This window comes from Ascidia mentula, chromosome 5 (genome assembly GCF_947561715.1).
Source record: "Ascidia mentula chromosome 5, kaAscMent1.1, whole genome shotgun sequence".
Classification (NCBI taxonomy): domain Eukaryota; kingdom Metazoa; phylum Chordata; class Ascidiacea; order Phlebobranchia; family Ascidiidae; genus Ascidia; species Ascidia mentula.
The window spans coordinates 5725099-5752088 of record NC_138570.1 but is presented as its reverse complement, the minus strand read 5'-3'; the positions used below and the strand labels follow the sequence as shown (position 1 = coordinate 5752088).

Genomic DNA, 26990 nt, shown 5'->3' with positions numbered 1-26990 from the left:
AAAGTCAGTCAATGATGGCAAGCGGCGAGGTTTCGATTTTTTAAAGGAAGTTAGGTGGTTGCGAAAAATCGTGTACAATTTGTAAAGTATAAAAAACAAGAATCTGATGTAAGAACAACCGTTAGGTGTCGCACTGTCACTGGACAATGGTCGTTGTTAATTGATAAAAAGGGGCGAGCGATTAGCAACATAGGCCAAGACGTCCGACTTAGATATACCAAGACGAAAATCTATCAACGAAATTCGTGGTGAGGGTACCTGGGTTCGAATCTCTTTGTGGAGAAAAAAATAATTGGAAAAACGGGTGGGCATAGACAAAGACGCTGAACATTTATTGTCGAAAACTCTATCTGAATTTTTATGCCTAAATAAATTGGTTTAAAGTCTATCATGAAATAGTGGTCTGTGTTATTGGGCTCCAATCTACGTGCCATGAAACTATTGCGTTCTCTGTTCAATGTAAAATTATATTTGTTGGATATGTTCATTAGTTTCGGCATACCGACCAACGCAAGATATTTTTCCATATGTTTTAGGCAACAGGAAACTTCCTGTACCTTATTTAAGTAATTCGCATCAATAGACAGCAATGACTTTTAAACAATTAATAAAAGTAATACGATTGAATCTCTTGGTGTCTATTTCTGGTACCAAACCGGCATTTAGCATTTTTTCAAACGCACGTTATTTTAGCTAACTTTGATTTTTATGATATTTTTAAACGACACGCGGTCCTTTTTGTGCAATTATATGTCATTTCATATACCGCAGACATTGCAGTACAAAAATCCTCCAGAGAAAACATTCCAACCTCAAAAAAACCAACAGGAATGGTTGCAACTGACGTCACGGTGCCGTCGTCGGCACCACGTTGTAAAAATTTTGTCCAAACTTTGCATTTGATTGGCTGAAAGCGAAAGGACAATCGAGCACTGCCACGTCGCTACGGAAACAATGTGAGTCCTAATATAACTGGAAAGCTTCCTTTGCGTAAAGTTTTGGGTTTCCTGTTCAATTCGCCCTTGTACGTAAAACGCCAATTGTGTGTCTGTGTTCTCCCAACAAACAGCGCTCTGATTCAAGAGCATTTTGATTTTTGCAGGTAAAAATGCAAGGAGAATGCAAATGTCCTATGTATAATTCTTAGAAACCGTCACTTTAGGTCCGAACCATGTAACACTATTTTATCGTTGAAGAGAGCAATATTTCCAATCATATAAATTTGGCGCAAAATTTTGTCCAAAACATGCCTCTAATAAAAATGATGTCAAAACAACGAAAAATGTAAAGTTCAACAAAAAACATATAATTGCCGGTGAGTTGTTGGTTGCGCAACCCCGCATTCAACGTTGTAAAGTGCCCGAATTCCTGAACAAACAAGAAATATTGTTTTCAAGAAATCATCATGCATTTTTGAAATCTCAACAAATATTACAACTTAATCATTATTACGACAAAGCAATCTGGGATCACAGGTCACCTTCGCACAAATTCGTCGCCCGTGTTGCTCGCTTTGTCAGGGGGCGACGCGTGGCATCGAAGGCGGCCCGAAACATGGATTTCCGTGCGAGTCGACGAGCTCACCATTGTACCCGTGAATGGGGTCTCAAAAGAAAACACGGTAAAGTTAATGCGCGCTTCGTGGGCAAGTCGGCATGCGGGAACATTCGTTGAGATTGCTGTCCGTTGAAGGAGGTCTGCCGTCAGAACTGGACTTCACATTCTGTAAGTATTGTTTATTGTTGCTTTGTTTGTTCGCTTTGGTCAGCGGGATTCCGTGATGTAAAAAAGTGACTCATATTAACAGATAAAATTTGGCCCAAACGAACAATTTTCGTACTTTAACCAAGCAAACACCGCATAACGTATGCATATATAGGCTTTGCTTCTCAGTGCAGCGAAACGTTAGAGTTATAGCGGGTACATATGTGGTACATGGTTTTTTTATTTATTACCTTTAGTCAAACCCACTGACTACGTTTTCCAACAAAACATGCACATGAGGTAGGGTTGCAAAAATACCAATGCAATAAATAACCAAGCCAGTATCCTATACGTTTACACTCTCACGTAAAACCATTCAGTCTCGGATGGCGAAGGTAGCTCAGGTTCAGCATTGTTTGCGCGAGAAGGGTTGGTTTTATTTGCTGGTTGTGTATTGTTGTGGCTTGCGCGATGCGCCTTTCGTTTGCGGACGGTTTATGAATTTGAAAAGGGGGCGTAACTGATATGCTGCGACAGGTGAATCTTCATCGCGTATACCGAACAATTCCCCCACACAGGGTCAGTTGACTTGATGCGTTTCGACACGAAGCATAGATGTCAAGGAATATCTCGATTTTGTCGGATAAATCCATCGAAATAAACAAAAGCTAACGCACGTTAATGCGCACACCACCAGGTTATTTTATAGGATAGGTGAATTCAAACTTGGTACAAATCTTGCGGTGTTATTGAGTAAACATAAAACGTAAATATCATTTTGAACGAGGTTGAAACGACTAAATAAACTTAAAAACGTGACTTTTTATGGGGAGCCATAGTTTTAACGACTACTTGGTTATAGCGCTGGTTGTCGGGACATCAAGTTCCTTGAGAGCGTCATAGGCTGTGAATGATGAATTTGTGGGCTTTGTGTCCAACAGGCTGAAGTACCATTGTACCTTTGTTAACACGAAAGCAGGAGGACTTGCAGAATTTAGGAGATATAAAGAACTTGCCAATAAAGAAAGAGTTTAGCTTGGCGCCGGTAAGACAAGACATGCAGCGTATGTAGACGTGACAGGAGATCCGCGGTGCGTACTGAAGGGTAGCTCAGACGTAATTGAGATACTGTTTCCGCATGTCTAAGAGGTTAAATTTGCAGCTGGGTGTGCTAATTAATTAATGTGATATTGGTGTAGCAGTTATGTGGGTGTGAGTAGCAAACGGGTTCGTTAAAAGACCAACAGTCTGATGCACTCAATACCCAGAGGAGGTTTTTACGTCATAGTGCACTGAAGCAAATTTAAAACGGCATTTTAGTTTTATCAGCATCCCAATTCCATAAATCGGTTTAGTGAAAACCATGGCGCTCGAAGCGCAACGCATGGTGCTTTCGACTGAAGTGCCGCCCGGGCAATTCGCCTCGAAAATAATTAAAGCTGTGCACACCGACACCAGTAACAACATCTTCCCATGCAACAGCACGTACGGACGCGACTGGAGCGAATCAATTTCTTACCTGGGCAAGAAGCGGGCGCAGGACGGTAGCGCAAGCAGGAGAAGCAAAATGGAGAGTTCGCGAGTCCAGCTTCCCCTGGAGCATCCGCTTGAAGGGAGGAATAACCCTCAGCCGAGCAAGGTGAGATAATTTACCTTGTTTTGTGATTTGAACAAAACATTGCAACGCTGTTTTTCCGACTTAACCTCGTACGAAAGACACCATACCCGTACCTTTTTCCTCGTGTGCAGGACATTAACACAGCGCTCAAAGCTCATGCAACGGGCCACCAGTTTTCATATCGGGGTTACAACGACCCTGTTTGTGAGGGATCGCGTATCACTCGCCGTCCATGTCTTGCGCGTAATAACATATAACCACTCACTGTGCCGCCTTTTGCGCCCTTTGTTCGCTCGTCCTTGAGGCAATCGTTATCCTCCGGGCCTTTGTTGCCTCTCGCCCAAAGAATGCGCGTGGAAAGGCTCCATTCGCCAGTCGAGATAATATTGCCATTAGTGCCGGTAACGTTCCCGCACGGAAGCCGTTAATTGGCGACAAGTAAGGATTATTAATGATGCCGTTGTATATCAAAGTGCCAGCTGTTTAGGTCAATAAAAAGCAGTGCTTGGTGCAATCCAAATCTTTTCTGTTATAAGCAGCAAATAGGTTGAACAAAATTTCGTTAAGACTGTGCCGCTGCAATACAATTCAAGCAATTTCTGCTCAACATGGAGTTGGCACCGCATGCCAAGGTACGAACTTGTGTCAAGTCTTGCAGAAACGAACCAGTTCAGTACCTGCGCGTAATGTTTTCGTTCTACGTAAAAACAGTAAACGTGATTTTCTTGCTATAATGGGTAATGATTTTGTACGCTGTCTACTCAGGCTTTTATGAGTTGGAGAGTTCCCAGCAGATATTCTGAGGATGGTCGACCAACAACTCGCGAAGTCCGTTTGATCGAAGAAATGCGTAAAGATCCAACGAGAGCTTCCACTGGGTAAATACTGTACAGCGCGTGGAATAGTTGCACACTTATTTCAATACAACTTTATTTACATTTGTTTTCGTTCCTTGAAACCACTCGCTATATTGGTACTGTAACAACATGGACGTTTCAAGGAAGGCATTAACTTTAAAAACAACGTGGTGTGTGTACAGTCACCAGCACGGCCTCACTCAGACCACTCACCACGCGCCGCCACAGGGCAAGTTCAAACCTATCCAGTCCGAGCAACAGGAACACATGCAGGAGGTGCTTAAGAAGGAGGAGATGCTCAAAAAGTTTGGCGAGGGCAAGATTACCACACGTGAGTGCACTAAGGAGTCTCAAAGGATTTTCGTTTGGATTTCATGACTGTTACGGTTAGCGCTTGACCATCATCTTCAACTCCAATGATTTTTCGTTCAATCACATAAAAATAGGCATTTTGTGTTTTTGATAAACAACTCAGTTTACATTGTGCAAATATGTGCGTGAACAAACGAGGGACAACGTGGTTGTTTGCGAGAATCATGCAACGGATTCATAACACAATAGCTTGTGAATTTTTCGCCATTGGTATTCCGTCAATTTAAAAACATGTTTTCTTCAGTTCCTCGACTTTCATTCAGTGCAAAGCCATTGGAGCCTCGAACATTTTCGGCGGCAAAACGGTGGCTGAAAGACAACCCTGGAAAAGAGAGATTAGCAAATCAAGTAAGATTATTTAAACCTACTACAAGTTTACAAAATATTGCATGCGGTTGGTGCTGATGAAAGTTACGTCCAGACTTTTCGCTACAGGTTCTACGACAAACACACCGATCGGAAGTTGATCGCATCTTATCCAACACACTTGAGCCAAATGCCAAAAAAGCTGTATTGGAATGGCTCAAGACTGCAACTGAAACTGGTAAAATATTGTGTAACAGTGAGTGCTGACTAAATATTCCAACGTGAGACGGTTAAACCGCCCATATGATGTATATTCAGACAGAGTATGCACCAAGTGGGCTAGTGTCATGTACATAAGACCGACTCTTTTCTGGGGGTGTATTTGCCAAATAAAGCATAGGATACACTTAACATGGATAGAGGACACTCAAAAAGATATAATGGCACTTGTGTAGCATAAACAGGAAATTTATTTGCACAGATCGTCGCACGGCCATAAAGTTCTTTACATCTCTCGCCGGTACCAAACTTCTGGAAGGTTCCACCGGTTACCGACCAACATCTAACGTCCACGGCCAATCCGATGCCCGATTAATGGCTATTTTGAAAGCTCTGCAAGAAAACAAGTAAGCTTAAAAAAAATAAAATGATATCTGCTCAATAATTGTCTCATAATTTTATGTCAACCTAATGAGTTCACAATTTTTCGGTATATAAAGGAGTTATATTTTCATTTTGTTCGTTTCTTGATATTGTTTACGGCCTCTTGGCGGACCACCTTTTCCTAAAATTAGAATGTATCTCACGAACACACTTAAATATACCCAACTGTCTTTTTTCGTTCACTTTTACTAATAACTTTAATTTCAGTGACAATCCACGAAAATGCTCATACCGGGTAAGGCAGTGCTCTGTCTTATGGCCGAGGAAAAATAAAACTTGAATTGGGCATATTGATGTGTTGGTGAAACGTAAAAATTAACTTACTTGCCATCCAACGCACTCTTCATTCACACACTCAAGTTTTTGTATGTGTACCATCTGTTTGCTAACGCGATCTGAGTGATAACCATTGCGTTTGTAGGGGCCAGGCGCGCCAGAGCGGTGTGGTTCGACACGAGACGATCGACGACAACATCAAGAATCTGTTAAAAGCTGCTCGCCGGAAGCATCTTCGTCTGCTCACTCCTGAAACCAGAGTTCATCACAGAGAATTCCAAACATGGCATCACATGCCGGTACGTACGAAAAAATGCTGTTTCGTTGACATCACAACTTTACAAAAATCGACGTAACTAATCTTTTAACCGGTTTTAGTTTACCAACACTTGTAAATAAAAGCACACACAAACCGTAGCCCTGCTGAGCAAATACTTCCTCTTTACACAATACCTTTTTAGGTCTACTCGTACCGTGGACGTGTGGACAACACCAGGTCAATGTACGTTTTGCCCAGAGCACCCGTGCCACGTGACTTCAAGATCCACCCTGAGTGGGAACTGTGATGTCGCTATAACGTTTTCATGTTTAATTGCATTTAGTTGTTTGCGTGTTGGGCCGCAAACCCTACTTTTTTATGCACGCTTTAAGACTTAAAAACAGATCAAACAAACGTTAATAGCGCCAAATGCACTTCGTCACATTGCACTTACACTCGATCACTGCTTGCTACAGCTCCGCACTTTATAAACAAATTGTTTGATTTAAATGATTTACCGAACGGTTACCTGGGGCAAATTGACTGTTTGTAATTTATCTCGGTTTTGTGCAGTTAAAGATGCCACGCCAAAAGTGTCCAAACTTTGTGAAATAAAATGACCGCTAGATAGAGCCAAAAAAGCTTTTCACGGCAGACATAGGAGAAATGCACTTGGCATATATGCACAGCGCTAAAGTTCACGTGATACAAGACGTACTACAACCGCCACACGCAAACAAACCCCGACACTGACGTCAGAAGTGTGACGTCATGTGATCAGATGTAAGACTTTATTTGCGTAAAACGTGTGATCAGTAAAGGTGTTGTAAGGAGAAATAAGATAAGGTGACAGGGGCGACGGAAGGATAGAAAATAAAAAACTACGCGCAAAACATTTGATTGCAATTCGCGGACGAAAACCATACGCCAGAAATTTGTAAAAAAAACACAACTGACAACATATTATTGGAAGCTTGTCCACAGACTGATGTCTTGAGTGACGTATTTGTGAATCCCGACTGTACATGTGAGATTTTAATATACTTGATTGCTGCTCGGAAGGACCAGGTAACAAGCTTTCATATCAAGCTTCGTGAAACCGTGGTTGGGTGAGAGTAAACGTAAATAGAACTGTTAAAATGATGGTTTTAATGAGAGCAACGCGACTTAGATGCGAGAAAACTGACAAGCTTTGCTCCAACCTTCTGGAGGGACAACACCATAGGTTCACAATTTTGTAGTTCAAGTAAAATTTACAACTTTTGCCGCGTCAATTCACAATAAATAGAGTCACATAAAAAATAAACAAAGAATTGCATGCGATTAAATTTCAACCTTGCAGGCGCCGATAAAATTTCGATTACAAGTGAAACCAAGGCCAGCAGTGGAAAGAGAAGACTGGCGGAAACTTGCATGTTGAACTAGTTATCGTAATTATGTTGAGCATTTTGCTTGCAATACAAACATTAGGAATACTGAAAATCTGTATCATTTGACATGTATGAAGGTGGGGTCGGATAAACGGTGAAAATGGTGTTTTTGTTGTGTGTAGATTGTCAGGTTGACACGGACTTCCCATGCCGTTGGTATCGGGCCGAATTTTATGGTTTGCAGTAAGTCAACGACACTCAAAGTACAGCATGTATTATTTCATTTGGTGCGGCCTCCTGAGAGGTTTTTAGACATTATATTACAATTAACTTGCTGCAATAAAACATCCAAATATTAATGTGAAACGTGAGCAAAACGTCAGGGAAGCCCTGAGCTAAACAACGCACTTGTTATTGTTAAAGTGCAGTTTTTTACATTTAAACGCCAGAAAAGGGTAAACAGACGAACGCGTCTTGAGAACAAGTATAAACAAGCGCCTCGTTGTTTTTAGACACCAATCTGTTTTGTTTAGTCTGATACTGGATTGCTACTGAAATACCAAGGCGTATAATTTCAATTGTGGACGCGTAAGGTTCGATCCTTCATTTACAAATTAGGTCACAGTTGCGTCGTAAGGTAGTTTCGCGCTAACTTCGGCTCAGTGTTTCAAAGTGAAAAATAGTATTGTTTTCGCCGAAAGAAAAGTCTCTACCAGTTGGAATTAAAAAACAACTACTGTACTATATCACCATACGTTTTTATCGTCGATAAATGGCTCCATCCCAAAACTTAATGCGTTTTTGCGTAGTATTTAAGTTCGTCACTGGTGCAAGGTTACGGAACAGGATTTCACCACAAGTTTAACAAGCCGAGGAGGCAGACAGAATACTATACATAAAAGTGCCTGCGACTAAACATACACAAACTGACACGTGATATGAATATACACAGAAGAAAAGGCATTTTAAAATCACCATAGGTTGGGAGAAACCCGATCTCGATGCGAGAAAAGAAAGTGCACATACTGTCCTTGGTGGACAGGTTTAGCGTCGTTTGCTGCTCCGCCATATGCGTGGTTGCTGTCGTCGCTTTTTGGGAGTCCAGTAAGCCCGAAGGCGCCTCTGCTTCGATGAAACATCGTGCCAAGATCAAGAATCGAGATCCAACTCATCAAATGACCCCAGTGCTGAACGCAGTTCCCCTGCCACGCTTTCAAAAAATTCGGCCTGTTTCCGCAGGAGATCGCGCTGTGAAATGGCGAAGTCGCGAATCCGTTCTTTGTGGAAGTGCGCGATTTCGGCGCGCATGCAGCACACCACGCGGTCGGCGCGTTCCGTTACGGCTCCCAGGTCCACGTCCGTCATCTTTCCTTCCTCTTTTAGCTTTTTGCACTCGCGTACTTTGCGCATGGCTCCTGTTTGAATCTGCGTATGTGAAGGAACTGCGTTACATTGCAGGATAAAACGATTGAAATTCTTCCAAAAGAACTGTTTTCTCGTTACGCGATAGCTTCGTGAATGGCGAACAGTTCGTCGCTATATCGCACATGTACTTTAGTTTTACAAATATGTTGATTTTTGCATACTGTTTGACCTTCAGGCCTACGCTTACGGGAAAAAACTGTGTATTAGATTGTTTCGTACAAGGGTCAATTTGTCACGTCACTACCCGTTGAGCATGACTAAAGACCCAAACAACACCGCGTATCACGAAAAATGTTCATGTTAAGGCAAGAACATAAACCCAATGTGTCGGCGGTTACAGCTCAACAGAACGGTAACCGTTTCAAAGCGAAAAAGCGTCACACCCACTTCCCGGCTATAACGGCGAATACTTCGTGACACAATGAGCGTTTCCCTATAAAACAAACAAACGCCAATGCCGTAACTCTATACCGAGCCACACAAAGCCGCCATCCCGCAGAGTAAAACACCGCTCTATACCCCCGGCAAAACTATACCAGTTCGTTGAACCTGGTAGTAAATTTTCGTATGTGGGTTATTGCAACTTGCTGCGGGCGTAGGGTGAATTTACAGCTTTCGTGGTACAAGAGGAACTCGCAACTGTGTTCGTGATGTGTTAAAGAGACATTATGACGTAGTTACTTTTTCCAGAAGCTATGCAAATTCTCTTATCGACATTTGTTAAACATATGGATTGAGCCACCAGAGACTGAGAAGTTTCGGAACATGTCTGTCAACAAATCGGGGATTTCCTTCCCATTTCCGAACTCGTGAATTTCTTTTTGGTTTTGTGACATTTCCAATTTGTTTGGACTGCGGTTAAACCGCTGATTCGCCACCGTCAACAAAGCGTCAGCTTTATGTGGAAAATCTTGCTATTTGTAACTTTCTACAATTGTGTTGTTGACCGCAACATGTCAAGAGTAATATTACCAATATATTTCCAGATTAGTATTACTACAGGCGCCAATTAGGATTTTCTGACAACTTCCAGTACATTGCAAATATAAAAAAACAATCATCTTCTCATTTGTTTCAAAATCGCATGTTTAATCTTAATGGTACTTTAACCACCGATGCAAGAGGTTATTTATCCACAAATCTGGAGATTATATAGAGAGGCGATCATACATACTGTTGTCAGGTGTACTTACATAGTCGTTTCGAGCATTATTTACTTGAACCAAACACAGGCTTGCGCCTAAACCTACGCCACGAGTCCTCAGCCGTTTACCACAGCCAAGGTGACCGAAACAGGGGCTGGGTATACAAAATGTAAGCTAAAAATTTTATGTTATATTCAAACAAACAGGTGCACCCTTTTATACCACAGTTCTATGTTACGCCAGCATATAACAATGGCTTTAAAACGTTTGATGCAAACGACCATAGCTTTGTTGCTGTCTGGCATATTGCAATTCAATTAATCTGTTCTTCGACCACAATTAAACTATAGTGTCTTGCGTTTTCTCAATTATTCACATGGTTCGATACTAGGTTGTATGCTGCACCAATACATTGAGGAAGTCAAACTGTATAGCAGGCGAAAGTTGGGTCAATGAAGTGTACGCATAATTGTGCCGGGAGAAAAGATTTAACAAATGACCCCAGCTTTGAAACGAGGTTTTCGAAAATCGGGGTTCAACTAAACGTGGAAATTACCCACTTTATTACAATTAGATCGAAACTAGGACCAGTACCAGTGAAAACATACATTGCATACCACTCTGTGTAACTATATGGTCATACTTACATGCCACACGTCTGGCAGGGTTTCCAACAATCCCTTGTACAGCCACATAGAGTCGATCACATTGTGGAGGTCTTCTTTGGGTTGGACGGCAAACAACTCACCGACCCGGTTGTACGACTGGCCTGGTTGTAAAAAGGGAGGTTTAGGTGAAGGTTTGCCTTAATTTTTAGAAGTCAAACTTGGGAATAAGGGGTATTTTGTGAGCACTCGCCAGGCCGACATAAGTTCTCTAAAATTGACCGCAAGTTTGAAACATGTTTTGATGCCCAATGTTTCAACAAAGGGATCTAAAAGTATTTGTACTGGTGCAAAGCATGGTTCTTATGTACATAAAATTCGCGGCAAATTGGAAGAGCGTGAAGGAAATATTTAGCTAGTATTTGCTGAGGTCCTATCCACACATAGGTCAGGAAAGTGCCTTTGTCATGTATGGGAAATAAAAGTGCCCGTTCCCTCAATGATGTACAAATCTCGAAGCATATATTTCATGGCCGACAACTGTACACAAAGACGTCGCTGGACAAAGTTCTGACAGCTACTCTTCAGAACTCGTAGAACTCAAGAAAATGGAAATGTTACGACTGTCTGGGTAATGGGAAAAATATTATGTGGAGATTACTCCAGTACCACTGACAATGAACGACACGGGTTTTCGTCGTTCATTTGTCTTTTATGTATTAATGTCTTTTAATCAACATATGGTTTGTTGCCTTTCTAAACGCAATGTGTCGTTTCCTGGTGTCAAAACAAACGAACTGTGGAAGAATTCGATCAGACATGTGTTGAAATCAGGCGCAATATCGAAAAATTTTAACCGAATTTGGTAAATGTGCCTGTGCCCACATTTCTTTCAGGAAAACCAAACCGTGGCGGTTTCCAGCGCTCGCTTCCATGAGGACAATTACAAGGGAAACGCATGACTCACAGGAAAAAGAGGCAATCCTTAGAAGGAATTCGGGGATTTTCGGAGACCTGCGTCACGTGACACTCGCTCTAGCTCAGTGGTTCCCAACCTTTTGTGGTTGGTGACCCCCTATATTGATTTAAACTAACTTGCGACCCCCACCATTTTTTTTCCAACAGCAATATCAATCAAAGTGCATTTTACAGTATATCATTTATTGGCAATCACTTTGCTCCATAAGACGGCTGACTTGCAACTTCATAGCCACGTTTGAAATCCGAGGTTGAGTATTTGACAACGCTAAAATCTGAAAACTACCTCCCAAGTCAAATCTCTGACGTTTCAAACCGGCTTCATGACGTTTGAAGAATTCCTAATCTTTTTTTCACGTGTTGGGGGTGCATGGTGTGTAAATGGCGGTTTAATTTAGACGGCTTGATTCAGCACTGCACCACGTTGCACAAGACACACGGAGGCTTTTCAGTGCAAGTGCAGATTATGCGGGTAAATCCAAACTTCAAATATTCTTCAACATATTTACGCTTCTTCTCCATGACCAGAGTTAAAGAAAAACACTGCACCTTGATATCTCACTGCTACTTACAACTGAACGCCCTAAACTGCTTTTTGATACTTTCATTGTTGATAACAATAATTGCTGTGATGTTTCAATGACAATGCCTGTGCACAATGTTAGTGGCACATAGCCTACTGCTTATCGTCCCTGACAAGACAAAGCGATAGTAGGCCCAACTAGTTGTAGCCTACCGGTATGTGTTGTAACAAGTTATGAAAACATCACATATATGTCGCGACCCACAGATAGCCTTCCCGCGACCCCCTTAGGGGTCGCGACCCCCAGGTTGGGAACCACTGCTCTAGCTGGTCATGCGAGTGTTTTGTCACAACAATAGTTTTTGCAGCCAAGTAGGTATGGTTGTGGGCGTCAGTTTAGCATTTATTGGGTCAAAAAAGTTAGGCGAGGAAGCACACGGCCAATATTATGATGACGTGGTTAATCACATCCACAAAAAAGGCGATTTGAAACAACACTGATCGTTATGGGCGCGGATGAATGACTACATTGCACAAGCCAAAACAGCCTTCGGCATCCAAGTCTGGCTGTCGGCAAGTGCTCTGCGCTACAAGGCGATTGTAAGATGGATTTGACTGCGCACAAAAATGCTAACGTGGGCAGTTTGTGTTAGTTGAGCTTTATAGTGTTGCATCACAGACAACTTTTGTAAAAAATTACTCTGACTGCGCACATTAATGAGTCAGCAATATGCGCAGAGGTGATAGACCTTACATTGTCGCAAGCGCACAATTAGCGTGCTGGCAATAAGCGTCATTGCGCTAACGGGAAACACAACCCAAAAATAAATATACGATGCGGTGCAAGCCGCTGTACCTGCTGCTTTCATTGCATTCGTGAGCGTTTTGTTGTCAGTTGTCTGGTGGAGGTTGAAAGCGGCGGCAACCGATGTGATTGACTTGCCGAAGGACTGATATTCCCTTTTAAATATGCCCACGTGTTTGTTTGACAAAGACTGGGCACAAGTCGAAAACTGGGACACACCGTCGTCCATTGCTGAGCACAAAATTTTTCATCAAAATTGATAACTGTAGCAACACACACCAGATTTGGTTTAAGATTTTTTCAGAATGTCAAACTCAAATAAAGAGTAATCTGTTTGATAAGCAACACTAAGTTACAGCAAAGTCACAAAATTTGCTATTATAGCTACAAAAATGTTGAACATATAGAGTTACTCTAAAAAAATGTAAAGCTGTGCAAACCATTGCACAAGCAAAGAAATAATACTGACTTTTTGCAAATTTCTTGAACAAGTCCAAGGGACCATCAGCATCTGTAACAGAGGTGATAGCAGGGGGCAATGCAACAGTAAGAAAAAAGTTCGCCGAGGACAGATCGTCTTTTTCTGCTTGCCTTTTGCTCATTTTCCATGCTTTTTGTTCGGTTAACGTGAGAAAGTTGCGGAAAAGTTGAGACTTTGATAACACTGGGTGGCGACAAATATAAGCAACCTTGGAAAAAATTACAAACAAAAAATATTACTTTCACACAGGAAAGTTTCAATTCGATTTCTAGAACTAAACAAAATCACCAATATTTAATCTAAACTAAATTGCTAAGATTTGATCAAACAAAACCACAGCATTTGAACTAAATCATTGTGAACTTTGACATAAATTGTAGTTACAAACATCAATACCTTTTAGGGCCAATCTAAGCAGGTTTATACTTACATGTAACATGTACATAATTTTTTTTTTAATTCTGAACCTTTTTTTATTTTGTGACAGAAATGTTTTTAGGCAGTTTTTGATTTATGTAATGATTTATTAACTGCAAAAGAGTGCAATGTAAATTTGTATAAAGCTGTGGGTGCATAACTTTTATTCAGCTGTGTAGGAGTGCAAGGTAAAACTGCTGCACATAACAACAGTCATGCAATTTCGGAGAAGGAGTTGTGCCCACACACATTGACAATAGGATGTCCTGCACAACATACCACACTAATAACACAATTTTGTTCCATTTTTTTGTCTTTGTGATAAGTTTAAACAAGTAATTGATGTCACCCACCCATAACTTTAGTCTTGCCATTCTGCCTTCAATGAAATCCTCTTCAAATCTGCCTGAGGCCTGTTTATCAGGTAGTCTTGGTACAGCAACCATTGGATATCTTTGCACTAAGCGGTCGTACAACCAGTCAAAGTGTTTGTATCTTCTTTCAACAGTGACAGCTGTGTCACTCGGTGTCAAGTTATAACACACAAATTTCTTCAAACCTGTTAACAAAATTTATTATGTGTACCAAACTAGTCATTGTTCGTAGATTATTACAAAACATAAATTTGGGAAATATCCCTTTTGTACAGTTGTACAGATATAGTTCCAAGTGACATTTGTGCTGTGATGACACTACTTAATAGTTATAGCTTGAAACTCATTTGTTTACTTTGGTAAGAGGCACTAATCAACAAAACACAGAGTTTTGAAAGTGCCTGCATGCTTAATGACGTCACTAATATCGCTGGAGTTTGTGATTTGTCTCTGTCACCATCTTTTACCTTTCATTTTACTTTGTTGCTTAGGTTGACCAATGGTACAGGTGAATATGTGTTCACTATACTGCCACTTGGGGCCTTCACCATCCACTTCGATTCGAACCTGAATGAGGTAGAATTAAAAGTGTATACTTTGCATGCAATATGAACTGGCAATAACAACATAAACTATATACTGTTTAAACCCTAGTTTACTAATCAACAGCTTAAAACTAAACAAAAAATGCAACAATAAATTTTACATTATTCTAATTAGTTGCTTGAGAATTCATGACTAAGGAATAAAAATACAATCGACAAGCCTAATCTTTCGTCAAGCAAAGTAACAAAGTTACCTGGTCGACTTGTCGTACCCTTGCATCAGCTTTGCCCAACATATAACTTTCACCACCATGTTTTACAAAGGAAGAAAACCTGTTGAAGTTCTTGCTAACCGAGCCCGACACCTTGGAGGATCTACTTTCAACTGAGTTGATCGAAGATACATCCTGTGCCTCATTACCATATTGCCTTGCTGCACCAGCATGCATCTAAATGAAACAATCATGTTTATTAGTGCCCCCAACACCATTTGCCTCTATACTTAGTCCAGCTTATGTAATGTGAAAACCTTTTGTGGTTCAAATACAATATGACCAGGGACATTCAGCCAAATCATGTCTGACAATTGTATATTAGGCAATATTGTTTTTTTTTTCGACTGGAAGCAACATACCGGTACAACAGTAGTAGCAACAGTGGAGGAATCGTCCCAGTCTTCTGACCATGCATCATCATCATTGTAGTTGTTCTGTGTGTTATTGTAGTTGGTGGGATAGTTAACATTGTTTGCTGCTGGGCTACGTTGTCCGGACTGGTTGTAACTCTGTTGTTGATCAAAGACCTCTGGAGGCACATCAGCGTAACGGGGTGTGTTTAATGCATTCTGAAAATAAAGGTAAATCTAACAGTTAAGTTCGCAATTTCTTGTCAGAAGAATTGTACCAAAATGTATAGAAAATGAAACATTTATCTAAATGACTGAAAGGCTTTGTTGACTAAAAAGTGAATGTCGAGGACGAAGAGTTCCTACATTTAAATATGATTATGTAAACATAACTGTCAAAGATTTTCACATCAAAAACGAAGTCATAAAATAGCAACAGTTCAAGTTTTTATGACGTAAACCTATTTATCATGTGCGTACTGCGTGGTGACAAATCACATTTTGCAGGAAGCAATTAAACAGCACTATTTTGGACAGTCATCAGTGCAAAGCAGTACCGGTTTCCGTCGCGGGACACAATTCAAGTCATGGAAGGACCAGGTAGATGGACAATTAATCAAACTATGACAAGCATATCCCATTGTCATGTGACAGCTATGTCATTAAATGCAGTGTTATTTTTATACACAGATAGTCAAGTCAAACAAAATGCTGGCAGCTTTGGGATAATTGTATGTCAATATTAATTCTACATGATGGAAAGTGTGGGTTTGTGGCATGGTAAAAAGTTATAATAGTACAAAAGAAACAAGTACATATATATACATAGTAAATAATTTTTTTTATAAATATAACCTGAATTTGTTACAACCAGTCATACACACTGGCACATTTATAAAAAGTTTTCTGGCAATGCTGAATAAAATTTTTAGTAATTTCAAAAAGTCTCACTTTGTTGATGTTCTCAACAATGTAAATATGTATAAATTTTGTTCTCTGGAGTATTTGCACACAATAAACTTTTTGAGTCCATCTCTTCATATTTACTATTTAGTAATGCCTAAGCACAAGGCTTGCAGCTTTGGGAAATAAGGATGAAACTGTTTTCACAACTATCCCAGATACTATAAAATGTTTAAGTGCAATGTAAAGCAGGTAACTTACATCATCGGGCACAGGAACAACAATGAGTTGGACATAGGCCTCTGGAAAGAGGCCTACTCTTCCACCACTTGCTTCACCCTCCCACCATCCATCTCCAATGTTTTTATTTAGGATTTTTATAGTTTCACCTTCCACAAGTGATATCTCCCCATTCTCAGTTAGTCCATCAAAGTTGTACAGCACACTTGCTTGCTCAGTCATGTCCTGAGTGCTTAAAAGCTTTAATGTAACTGCAGCGGATTTAAAATGCCTACAAATTTTGTTTGGAAAACCTAAAAATACTTATTATTAAATTTAAAGATAATTAGGTTGATTTTAAATACGATGGCTTATATCGCTTATTGTAAAAACTAATCACATTAAATAATTTGTGTGCTTGCCAGATTAGAAAGTTTGTTTTTTGCACGTTTTGATTGGGGGGGATTAACAGTAAATTTTCGGAAAAGTAGTTAAAAAAGAGATGTTACATCACAAGCAAAAATAGGTTTGAAAGTTGTGCTGAACATCATCATTACTAAATTATGGATTGTATAAAATTTTAATGGTAGGTATTCCATAAATAAGTGCTCTAGTAAAAAATACCAGATAGACAAGGGCAAAAAACAGTACAAAAAAATCGTATACGCACACGACTGCCAATACCAGATAGCCAAGGACATAACATGGCACTACGCAGAAACAAACATGAAGTGATAAAAACACAACTGAGTCTGAAACAAGTTAAAATCATCCAGTTTTATTTTACATAATAATTGAAAGCTTAATCTTATGCATGGTTAACACTTATTGTACAAAAATCGAGGCTGTTTCACTGATACACAAAACCACGCGCATAAAAAGTAACCAGACAACAATGTGAAGTGACCAGTAATCACACAAGGTTTTTTTCATAACGTCATGCATTGACGAGCACGCGATTGTGACGTAAGACAAGCTTCATCCAACATTACCCACCAGATATTTACTCAATGTATTTCAAAATATACAAGTTTATGTCGATATTTTAACATTTTTTGTTACTTTCTTGTGTGTTTTGGTTGGTTAATTTACAAAAGGTAGTGGCTTTATTGGGTTGCACTTTTGGTGCTAGAGAGTTTTTATTGCTGGGACAAACGGTGTTTTTGCCCAATTTTTGTAAAAATGACTTTTATGTCACGACTTGGTTGACCAAGCCAAAACACGACATATTGGATAATCTTTCCTTTAATACCTATTGATTGATGCCGTAGAATATTTTGTGAGAATACCAGGGACTTTCCCTAGATGTCAACAAGTATTGCACCATTCGAGAGAGGAACCTCTGCAAAAGACCTAAACCAAATGTGCAACGATAAATACGGTCTATGAATCAGCAACGATGGCATGCAAGTAAAGTTCAATTTGGAATGGATTCAAGTGATCGCAAGAACAACATTGAGACCAGGTTGGTGCAAAAGTGCATTTTTGTTTCAAGCAAAAGCTGTCGCACATATACCATATCTATTGATGAGGAATTCTCTGCTATTTTGCTTTATGCAAGAATGCAATTTGTTTTTAGGCTGAGAAAGGAATTGAATTGCAGTGCAAAATGCAAAAATCGCTACGATGGGTAAGTTTGTGTCTACTTATATGTCATCTAATCGGTTTTTGCAAAAATGTTGCGTATGATCAATCCACTCCAATCATTATTGTATGCTTGAAGACGATATACAACTCAGCACGAAACAGTTTATAAAAAGTTGTATCAAATATAATTTTATTTGAATACAGGAAAAACACAGCCCACCCCAACATGGCAACGTTTCAAGCTCGAATTCGAACGTTTCTTTCCTGGCCGTCGCACCTGGTTGCGGCCACTGCTGTTCAAATAGCTTCTGCCGGATTTTTCTACTTAAAAGTGGGAGACAAAGTTAAATGCTTCTGCTGCAACGGAGGTCTGATGGACTGGAGCAGAAACGATAACCCTTGGTTCGAACATGCAAAGTGGTTTCCTGAGTAAGTATCAACGTTTGTTTCAACATTTTTGGGAGTCAAAAGAGTTCCAAACGATCGTCTTCTGACTTCGCAGGTGTGAGTACGTGTTGCGATGCAAGGGCTCGGACTACGTCGAAGATGTAAAAAAAGCCTTTCCCGATCTTCAAAGACCCAAGTTACTTCGCTTAGAAACACCCAAGGAAGAATTGTTTATCTCCAAGGACTTGATTGATCAATGGCTTTCCTCCTCGATCACAGAAGATGTTAAAATGCTTGGGTTTGAGAAGAAAGACATTCTGGAAGTTGGAAGAAGGTATTTCAATGGGATATTTAGAAACTTATGTACGGAATGGGAGCTAAATGAGCCTGTTTATTTGTCCTTTTTCTATCTTTTTTCCAACGATGTTTGCATGATTAGCCCCATAACATAACGTACTTGTAAAAAATTTGGCAACTTTGGACTTCTTTTGTAGAAAATTTATGGCGACACAGAAATGGTTCGAGAGTGCTGAGGAATTGGTGGGAGCGCTTGTCAACTACGAGGAGGAAGCAACGAAAAGCCAAGAAATATCAACAAAGAATCTATCGTCTAACACCACAATGCGTTTTGAAAAGATGCGGATGTCCCCGGAAGAACCCGTCCCGACACAAAATTTTATTCCCCGTCAGCAACAAACGACGATCGTCCCTGTGAACGGAATCAACAGCCCGAAACAGAAAGTTGTAAAAAGTTCCGCTTGCGTTGGGGGCAGGCCCAGCTCAAACTCTTTCGAGGTGAATGATCATTTGCACCAAGAGAGGCTTGCCGACCTGCAAGAGGAAAATCTCTGCAAGATTTGTCTCGACCGACCGATAAATTGTGTTTTGATGAATTGTCGTCATATGTGTTGCTGCCTGGAATGCGCATCCGGCATAAAGTTGTGCCCGATATGCCGAGACAAGATGGTGAAAATATTTAAGTTTTATCGCTGACAAGATACGGCTCTCATTTATAGTGCTGCTTAAAAGGCTTGTACCAATTTGACAATGTGATTTTATACATATGTTGCTTAATAAAACAAGTGTCATTTATACGCTTTTATATTGCCAAGCACCCGACCGCAAAATGTGCTATACATAAAAATACGTAAGATGCCAATTAGCCAATAATAATCAGCGGGCTGCAGTAATAATCATGACCCAGTAAGCTCATAAGAAAAACGTTTTTAAATACGTAGATGAACAGCGGACGAAATATTGACATTGCTTTCGGATATACTGGTATGTTTATCGTCTTGTTACAAACTGCATGCACGATGAGTTTTTAGTTATTTTGGAAATCAAAACTACGTAAAAGAGCTACTAATGTGCCACAAGCTTTTTTTCAATGACGTAGAAATATGTAGAAACACTTTTTTATTACTATGATGAGTTTATTACTATCATGTAATTGAAATATTATTGGAAAAAAAATTTGAGACAATTGTTGTTAACGAAGTATTGCATAAACTAAGTAAAATAAATGAACTCCACGAAAAAGAATTTGTCCAAAAGAATGAATAGCTTTTGTGCCTTGCCCCACGAATTCACTCAAATTCTTAGAAAAAAACGCCTATTAAAGCTAGGCTGCAAAAAAAATCCGCGGAACTGGTGATTTGGGATACCATAGAGTGGTCAATAGGATACGATTGCGTCAGGGCGAAACCAGGATGGCGTCATACAAAACTCAATTCCTTATGCCTGGAATTGTAAAATGAATCATGATTTCTTCAACCTGTGATTTAGAAAATCGGTGATAAGTGTAAATTGTTTTTCTGTTAAGTTTTACTTTATACCTAGTTTTTCATTCAAATCAATATTTTGCCTGTACGTCTATCACAAATGAAATACAGATACGCTTATAATACCCTAAATGGTGAAGTAGTCTTTCGCGGGGAGCCTTATGACAATATAGATTTTACAGAATACCCAATTGAATTGTATCATTGAAGATCTTCACCTTACAAACAAAGGCCCTAAGGAAATGCCAACGATCAAATAAAAGAGAATGAAACCATCATGGTGAAAGCCTTTGTGGTGATCAATCAAATCACATGCCAATTAGTCACCAGTCATTGCGTTACGGCTTTACAACATAATTTGAACACCACGTCAACAGTGCGCAGTTTCTGTGCGTGTTGCAAGTTAATACAAGTTTAGCTTATTGTCGCTGTGGGGTTTGTTATTACCAAATGGTACTTTACCACTAAGGATTGCGACTTCCTGGGAATTGACAGAAGGGTTGCGATAAGTGGATGGTGACTCGGTAGTGACAACAAGAAAACGGTTAAGATTTAACGAAAAGTATGATATAACAACAATGAAACTGACGAAAACGTACGGTTTAAAAGACAAAACTGAAACGTACAAACATTTATTCAATATGCGCCTTCCAGGAAATTGATATACCATCAGCTGTAAATCGACATGATGTTCGTTGCGCCATGCGACGAAATAAAGATTACATGTCAAGTGAAATTTGTTGTTTCATCAGGTTATGCAGAATGGGTATGAGTTTGCCTATGCTATGACGTCATTTATTGTAATGTGGAAACCACCTTCATATGGAAAAGAACATTGGTGTTGGGAAGTCGGTTTTAAGTAGGTCCGTGTTGATATTATTGCGACAATAGATTATTCTTTGTCGTATTTTTTGATTATCAGTACAACACGCTACACGGAGGAAATAAAATCTGGCATTTATCGACAAAATATTCTATCCAACACGTAAAAATCTAGTTGTTTTTTTTCGAAAAAACTTGCAGTTTCACTTCTAAAAACCAAGCCAGGATTTCTAATTAAAATATGGCGATGACGTAGCTGGGGATATTTCGGAGGAATCATCGAGAAAAGCCCCTAGAGAACAACCCAGCATTACGCCACGCAAAACACTACCAGGGGAATCCCCGTTCAATCGTCCGAAAGAAGCGTCTATAAAGCAGAACGTGTCAGACGGTTTGTCACTAACCGAAGCTACTGTAGACTAACAACAGGAGGAGTGTACATAGGCATTTTGGATATACTAGCTGCTATGTCGCCGCATCAAAGCATACAAGCAGTTCATTTCGCATCAAGCAACTTTGAAACAAGACACCACCTAACAAGGTAAGTGTATTTAACATGAATATAAACAGTTTATCAACTGTAAACTGTAGTTGCTACAAAACAACATATTCTATACATGGATTTGTGCCACTTATATAACCAAGTAACATATTTATTTGCTTTTGTTTGGCAGAAAACAGAACAGTCAGAACATTCAAAATCCCTGTGGACACTCCTCCCAATTACAAAACCAGTAAGTAATGTTAAAGAAACTTGTTGTAATATTTCACTCTATAGTAAAAACGTCGTAAACGCCCTGACTAAAACTTCTAGATGCGCTTTCCTTATTGTTCTTAAACATGCCATCTTTTTTTAGGACTTTGTTCGAGTGCAGTCAACCGTGTAGTGCTCACATGACAAAATTCCAGCCAAGGATTATGACGTTTCTCCGTAACTGGCCAAACCACATCAAAGCAAGTCCTAAACATATCGCAGAAGCCGGTTTTTTTTACCTGGGAGAAAGTGACAGAGTGAAGTGTTTTTACTGCAATGGAGGGTTGCAGCATTGGTCACACAACGATGACCCTTGGTTCGAACACGCGAAGTGGTATCCCCAGTAAGTACTTTAGTATTCATTTCACCCTAATTCCAATACTTTAAGAACAAATCTAAACTTACATTTGAAACACATTTCACTTTTATAAGGTTTTAATGTATTCGTGCCTTTTTCACAGTTGCGAATTCGTGCTTAAATCGAAAGGAATGGAATACGTCACTTCCGTCGCAAGCCAATACCCCGACATCAAGCGCCCTTTCGACGCTCCAAAACAATCACGAACCTCATGCGATACCTTACAGGCTGTGGCGAAGCAAGCAAGGGTACAAACTGTTTGTAGCAATGAAGCAGAATCACAACAAACTCTACTGTCAAGAGCATTGCAAACGGAAATTGTAAAAGAATCTTTTTGTTTTGGATTCGAAGAATCGGCAGTAAAAGCTGTGGTGCGATTTAAACTTGAATCGGACGGTTCAGAATATTCGTCACTTATGGAATTAGTGAGTGCGATCCAGGCGTTCACGGAAGCTCAAACCTCCAACGAGGAAATGGATCAAGATCCTTTCGAAAATCCCACGCAAGATTTCGACGAGACGTCACAAAAAAGTGGACTTGTGGCGATTAACGAAAGCAAAAACCTTGTTTACGGCAATGAAGCCAATTCACCTCAGATTGGTGAGGATTCGAAGCGTCAGGTGGAAGAGATTAAACAAGAGCAAATGTGTAAAATTTGCCTGGACGCCAACAGCGACTGTGTGTTGATGGGTTGTGGGCATATTTGCTGTTGTTCGGTTTGCGCCCCTGCTCTTCGATCTTGTCCTATTTGTCGCACAAAGATCGACAAAATTGTCAAGTTTTATCGTCAATGAATTGTTGCTTGTTGTTAAGTTGCAAACTCTTACCTACATGTATTGTATTAGGAAATATTCGAGGTACTCAGGTTCTTTTATGTTGTGTTTATTTACAATGTTTTTATACTTTTTTCTTTGTATCAACAATAAACGTTTCCGTATATATTACTTTTCAACACAATAGTTTTCTGCTTAAAACGAACTCAATACACTAAGGAACATATTAGACGGTTTTGTAAATCTTCAATACAAACAAAATACCCAATGCAATAGTCGAGAAGTTCATGATAAAGATGTTTAGGTTGTTGCCCTAAAATATAGCAACTCAATACACTTTTAGAACTTCAGCCGTTCCAATTACACTAAAGCATAACATTACATAAATTTGTAACAGATAAAAATCACAGCAAAGAACAAGAAAATTAGTACAAGTCCAGTAGAGTTGAGTTGCATGAGCACACAGTTTCCATTTCCAGAGTCTGCACCTAAGCCCCTTAATAAATGTAGTGATATTAGATGAAAAACGAATAAACGTACACATGTCAAAAACGGATGAGATCTGATAGGGCAACACAACGTACAGAACTGCACCCAACTGATCATTATTGGCTCATTGCTTGTACGATCAACACTAACCTTTTAAACAATGGGAATGATTCCTGTCCATGGTTGACATGTTGTGTTACAGGCCTGCTTGGGCGGAGGTTAGGGTGTTCAGCATTTTCCAAAACTGTTCTTATGAAACCTGGGCCTTTCATTCTGATCACGTATCCACAACTGAAAGAACCAAAAACTTCCAATTAAACCAATATCGTGTCAGATTACATAATTAACGAACTTCAAAATATGTCAAATGAAAATATTATATTTTGCACAAAAAATCTGCTGCGCTTATGAACAACAAACTAGAGGATCACTGATAAAAAAGAGATTTCTTCTCGGAGAAATTTACGAAGAAACATCAAAGTAATAGAATGGAGGGTAGAATTCGCAGTCCGAGAACCCGTTTTTCTGGTGTCAGTGTTAATTACCATACTGCAATCTAGTTTCCCTGGTAAAATTTTCGGGGAAACCCCGCGTGGTACCGTTTGCCCTTTTCTGGTGCCGGTGGTACCGTTTGCCCTTTTTCTGGAGTCGTTGTCGGTCGAGTATAAAAGTACCTGCTTGCATCCCCTTTTTGCATTCTGCTTCGTTGTCGTTCCGCTCAACATGGATTGTAGTGATTGTTACTGTTTGCTGGAGGCGTCGAAAAGTCTTTTCATGCAGTGAAAAGTGTTTCGTATTTATGTGAACGAAACAACTCGTGACAGGACCTGTGTGTTACATACTCGCGTAATTTTTAACCTTCTGTGTTGTACAACGTTGTAGCTTGCTATTAGGACAATTTAAAAACGATGTACGAGGTAAACGAACCTCGAATTCGAGAAATGAGAAATTTCAGGGAAAGAATCAAAACTTTCAGAAATTGGCCGAACGGAATCAGGGTCACCACTCCCCGTCAGCTGGCAAGTGCCGGGTTTTACTACCTCGGAAGCAATAGTGAAGCTCACTGCTTCTATTGCAACTGGAAGCATAGTTGGGAACATGACGATGATCCGTGGGAACAGCACGCAAAGAACCATCCTACGTACATTAATATTGCTTTAGTTATGTAATCTTATTGGGTATATGGTATTAACGTTCATTTATATGGCAAAGATGGTACAGATCAATCAGTCACATATAGGAGGCCTTTAAATGTAATTAGTATTGGTGTGTCGTTTTGATATTGTTGGGTCATAAGCTTACTTCCATATCATTCGTTGAGTATACGCCTCCTGTCTCGACTTCCAGATTAGCTTTTCAAATTTTATTTCTACATTGTGTCACCAAGTTGGAATTATCTGATGTATGATTTTACGCAAGATCATAAACAGTAGACACTACCAGGAATGAGCTGGAATAAAAATGTACCTTTGCCATCAGTATAGCAAAATAATAAATACTTTCAAAACTCAAATAAAAGCCGAAATGTTTTTTACAGATGTGGATACCTTTTGAAAAATAAAGGTCCCAAATTCGTAGCAAGAATTCGAAGACGCCACCAAGCCTTGAATGACCAGAGGAATACCATTCCTGTAGCACTACCTACATAATCAACACCTCCACAATCCGACATAACAGAAGAATTGGAAGAACTCTCTCATAGGATTGAGGTTCAAGCTAGGAACATGGGATTCGAAGAGTCATTAATTTCCAATGTAACACAAAGGTAAGTTTACACTGACTTTGTTTGCAACAAATGAAAGCCAACAGTCAAGGCTTCGTGGAAAAGTAAGGAAGCTATTTTATTGTTTTGTTCAATTGCTAGCGTCCATTTCGTATTCAACAAAATGGCTTGTGCGTCAAAAACTGAAGTTTACAATTAAGTACATCTGAAACAGTGTGTTTAATACAAGTGTATATTACCAATACCACTGTGGTGAAATAAATGCAATGCAATCAAGCCCCCTCATAAACAAAGTACAGAAGTAAATGCTACTGCAGCCAGCCTTGGCGACCTCTCTGATGATGCTGGGCTCATGCCATACCATTTAACATAAATTGCTTTGTTTAGAAAATTTCGAGAAAGTGGACAATTTTACACATCTCTTGAAATGCTTGTGGTGGATCTCCTTGATTACAAGACAGTCCGTATAAGTGTCAATGAAACTAGTACAAGTCGTCCAGACAACACCCCGAGAAACACCGGCGCCCCACTAGCTGTGCAAAGGCGCCCCAAGCGACCAAAACGAATTAGGCGCCCAAACACTGAAAACAGCTTTAATATGCAGTTACAACTCAATGAAACTGGACTTTTCTGTTCTCTTATTTGTTTGTTTCTGCTTGGCATTGCTTGGAATCAAGGCGGGTTATGGTAAACGATCAAAAACTAGAACACATGCTGAGATGTGCAATACACCGACGTCATGTGCCTGAGTACAGATGCCTAAATTCCACTGTGTTGCTGCTGTATCCTACTGCACCCATTAGTCCGCTTACTTGCATTACATAGTATGAAAATTAATTGTTTCGACATGTACGTTGATTAGTAAAATAAAATAAAAACATGCAAAAACAGAAATCAAATCAGACTTTTTTTCATCAAACATGTGTAATTGCAAATGCGTTGCCCAGTTTAGATAACCGTTACAAACTAGCAGAAGTTTACTTCAAGAGAAACATGTAGCGTTTCCAAGAAGCAGGACCATACAGATACAATGAAAACAAATATACGGAAAAGGAGCTGATCCTGCTAGACTGTGAAGCCTCATAATGATTACGGCCAACACATACATGGAAATCATAAAAGTGTATGCGCAACAAGTGAAAAGTTATTTTGTCCATGCGCAATATTAAACAACAATGCTACACGCGGTCACATTTCTTGGTTTGCCTTTGTGCAAATCACTCAAACTTTTCTAATCACTTTTAAATGATTTAAATGTAAATTCCTTTAATACGGCGTATATAGGCCTAGCAGTCTATAACTTTCAGTTTTTGCTGATGCACTGTTTGTTTAAAAAACTTTATTTGCATGAACTTTCTCGAGCTTAATGTCGCTGAAAGTTAATTTTTCACTAACTATAAAACTTTCTATGGAGATGCTTTCCATGCGAGCTCGAAAGATGGGACACTGACCCAAAGCGGAGGCATATTTCACGCAACAGCACACGTAACCACATGGCATGGGAACGCAAAAAATTTACCAGATTTTATCAAGACAAACTTTACAGGTTTTATCGAGACAGTGTTCATTACTGCTCACTGCGGTGGGCGCATGGGTAAAGATCGTTAAATTACAATTTTTTGCTTTTCGGAAAAGCAGACAACAGAACTTGACCACTTGAAAAAAGTGGACTTGTGGCGATTAACGAAAGCAAAAACCTTGTTTACGGCAATGAAGTCAATTCACCTCAGATTGGTGAGGATTCGAAGCGCCTGATGGAAGAGATTAAACAAGAGCAAATGTGTAAAATTTGCCTGGACGCCAACAGTGACTGTGTGTTGATGGGTTGTGGACATATTTGCTGTTG

General features: G+C 39.8%; 6 protein-coding genes across 7 annotated transcripts; 5 read left to right on the top strand and 1 right to left on the bottom strand.

Annotated features, from left to right (window-relative positions):
* Nucleotides 1–6714, top strand: LOC145902136 (uncharacterized). Of its 2 annotated transcripts, XM_082990007.1 has the most exons (11): nucleotides 1–304; nucleotides 772–956; nucleotides 1476–1725; nucleotides 3187–3343; nucleotides 4088–4200; nucleotides 4362–4510; nucleotides 4796–4899; nucleotides 4987–5095; nucleotides 5339–5483; nucleotides 5942–6095; nucleotides 6258–6714. In XM_082990007.1, exons 4-11 carry the CDS (start codon nucleotides 3272–3274, stop codon nucleotides 6360–6362), a joined length of 951 nt encoding a protein of 316 aa, XP_082846133.1. In that variant the 5' UTR covers nucleotides 1–304; nucleotides 772–956; nucleotides 1476–1725; nucleotides 3187–3271; the 3' UTR covers nucleotides 6363–6714. The 2 variants fall into 2 exon arrangements, with proteins under 2 accessions (XP_082846133.1, XP_082846132.1); XM_082990006.1 differs by lacking the exons at nucleotides 1–304; nucleotides 772–956; nucleotides 1476–1725 and having other exon boundaries at nucleotides 3008–3343.
* A 118-nt stretch (nucleotides 6715–6832) lies between these two features.
* On the bottom strand, nucleotides 6833–16780 carry LOC145902135 (sorting nexin-33-like). Its single transcript, XM_082990005.1, has 9 exons — nucleotides 16513–16780; nucleotides 15358–15567; nucleotides 14978–15172; nucleotides 14646–14745; nucleotides 14158–14363; nucleotides 13376–13595; nucleotides 12958–13137; nucleotides 10643–10764; nucleotides 6833–8850 (listed from the first exon to the last, which is right to left on the bottom strand). Exons 1-9 carry the CDS (start codon nucleotides 16711–16713, stop codon nucleotides 8575–8577), a joined length of 1710 nt encoding a protein of 569 aa, XP_082846131.1. The 5' UTR covers nucleotides 16714–16780; the 3' UTR covers nucleotides 6833–8574.
* A 1019-nt stretch (nucleotides 16781–17799) lies between these two features.
* On the top strand, nucleotides 17800–19528 carry LOC145903519 (baculoviral IAP repeat-containing protein 8-like). Its single transcript, XM_082991604.1, has 5 exons — nucleotides 17800–17935; nucleotides 18050–18100; nucleotides 18262–18486; nucleotides 18560–18778; nucleotides 18939–19528. The coding sequence occupies exons 1-5, from the start codon at nucleotides 17856–17858 to the stop codon at nucleotides 19435–19437; spliced, it is 1074 nt and encodes a 357-aa protein (XP_082847730.1). The 5' UTR covers nucleotides 17800–17855; the 3' UTR covers nucleotides 19438–19528.
* A 1930-nt stretch (nucleotides 19529–21458) lies between these two features.
* LOC145902146 (baculoviral IAP repeat-containing protein 8-like) lies at nucleotides 21459–23098 on the top strand. The gene is made up of 4 exons (XM_082990018.1): nucleotides 21459–21588; nucleotides 21722–21781; nucleotides 21905–22144; nucleotides 22263–23098. The coding sequence occupies exons 1-4, from the start codon at nucleotides 21515–21517 to the stop codon at nucleotides 22951–22953; spliced, it is 1065 nt and encodes a 354-aa protein (XP_082846144.1). The 5' UTR covers nucleotides 21459–21514; the 3' UTR covers nucleotides 22954–23098.
* Nucleotides 23099–24273: 1175 nt separating this feature from the next.
* Nucleotides 24274–25091, top strand: LOC145902157 (putative inhibitor of apoptosis). The gene is made up of 2 exons (XM_082990029.1): nucleotides 24274–24562; nucleotides 24959–25091. The coding sequence occupies exons 1-2, from the start codon at nucleotides 24330–24332 to the stop codon at nucleotides 25068–25070; spliced, it is 345 nt and encodes a 114-aa protein (XP_082846155.1). The 5' UTR covers nucleotides 24274–24329; the 3' UTR covers nucleotides 25071–25091.
* Nucleotides 25092–25111: 20 nt separating this feature from the next.
* On the top strand, nucleotides 25112–25835 carry LOC145901565 (uncharacterized). The gene is made up of 2 exons (XM_082989296.1): nucleotides 25112–25186; nucleotides 25532–25835. The coding sequence occupies exons 1-2, from the start codon at nucleotides 25146–25148 to the stop codon at nucleotides 25833–25835; spliced, it is 345 nt and encodes a 114-aa protein (XP_082845422.1). The 5' UTR covers nucleotides 25112–25145.
* Nucleotides 25836–26990: the final 1155 nt, after the last annotated feature.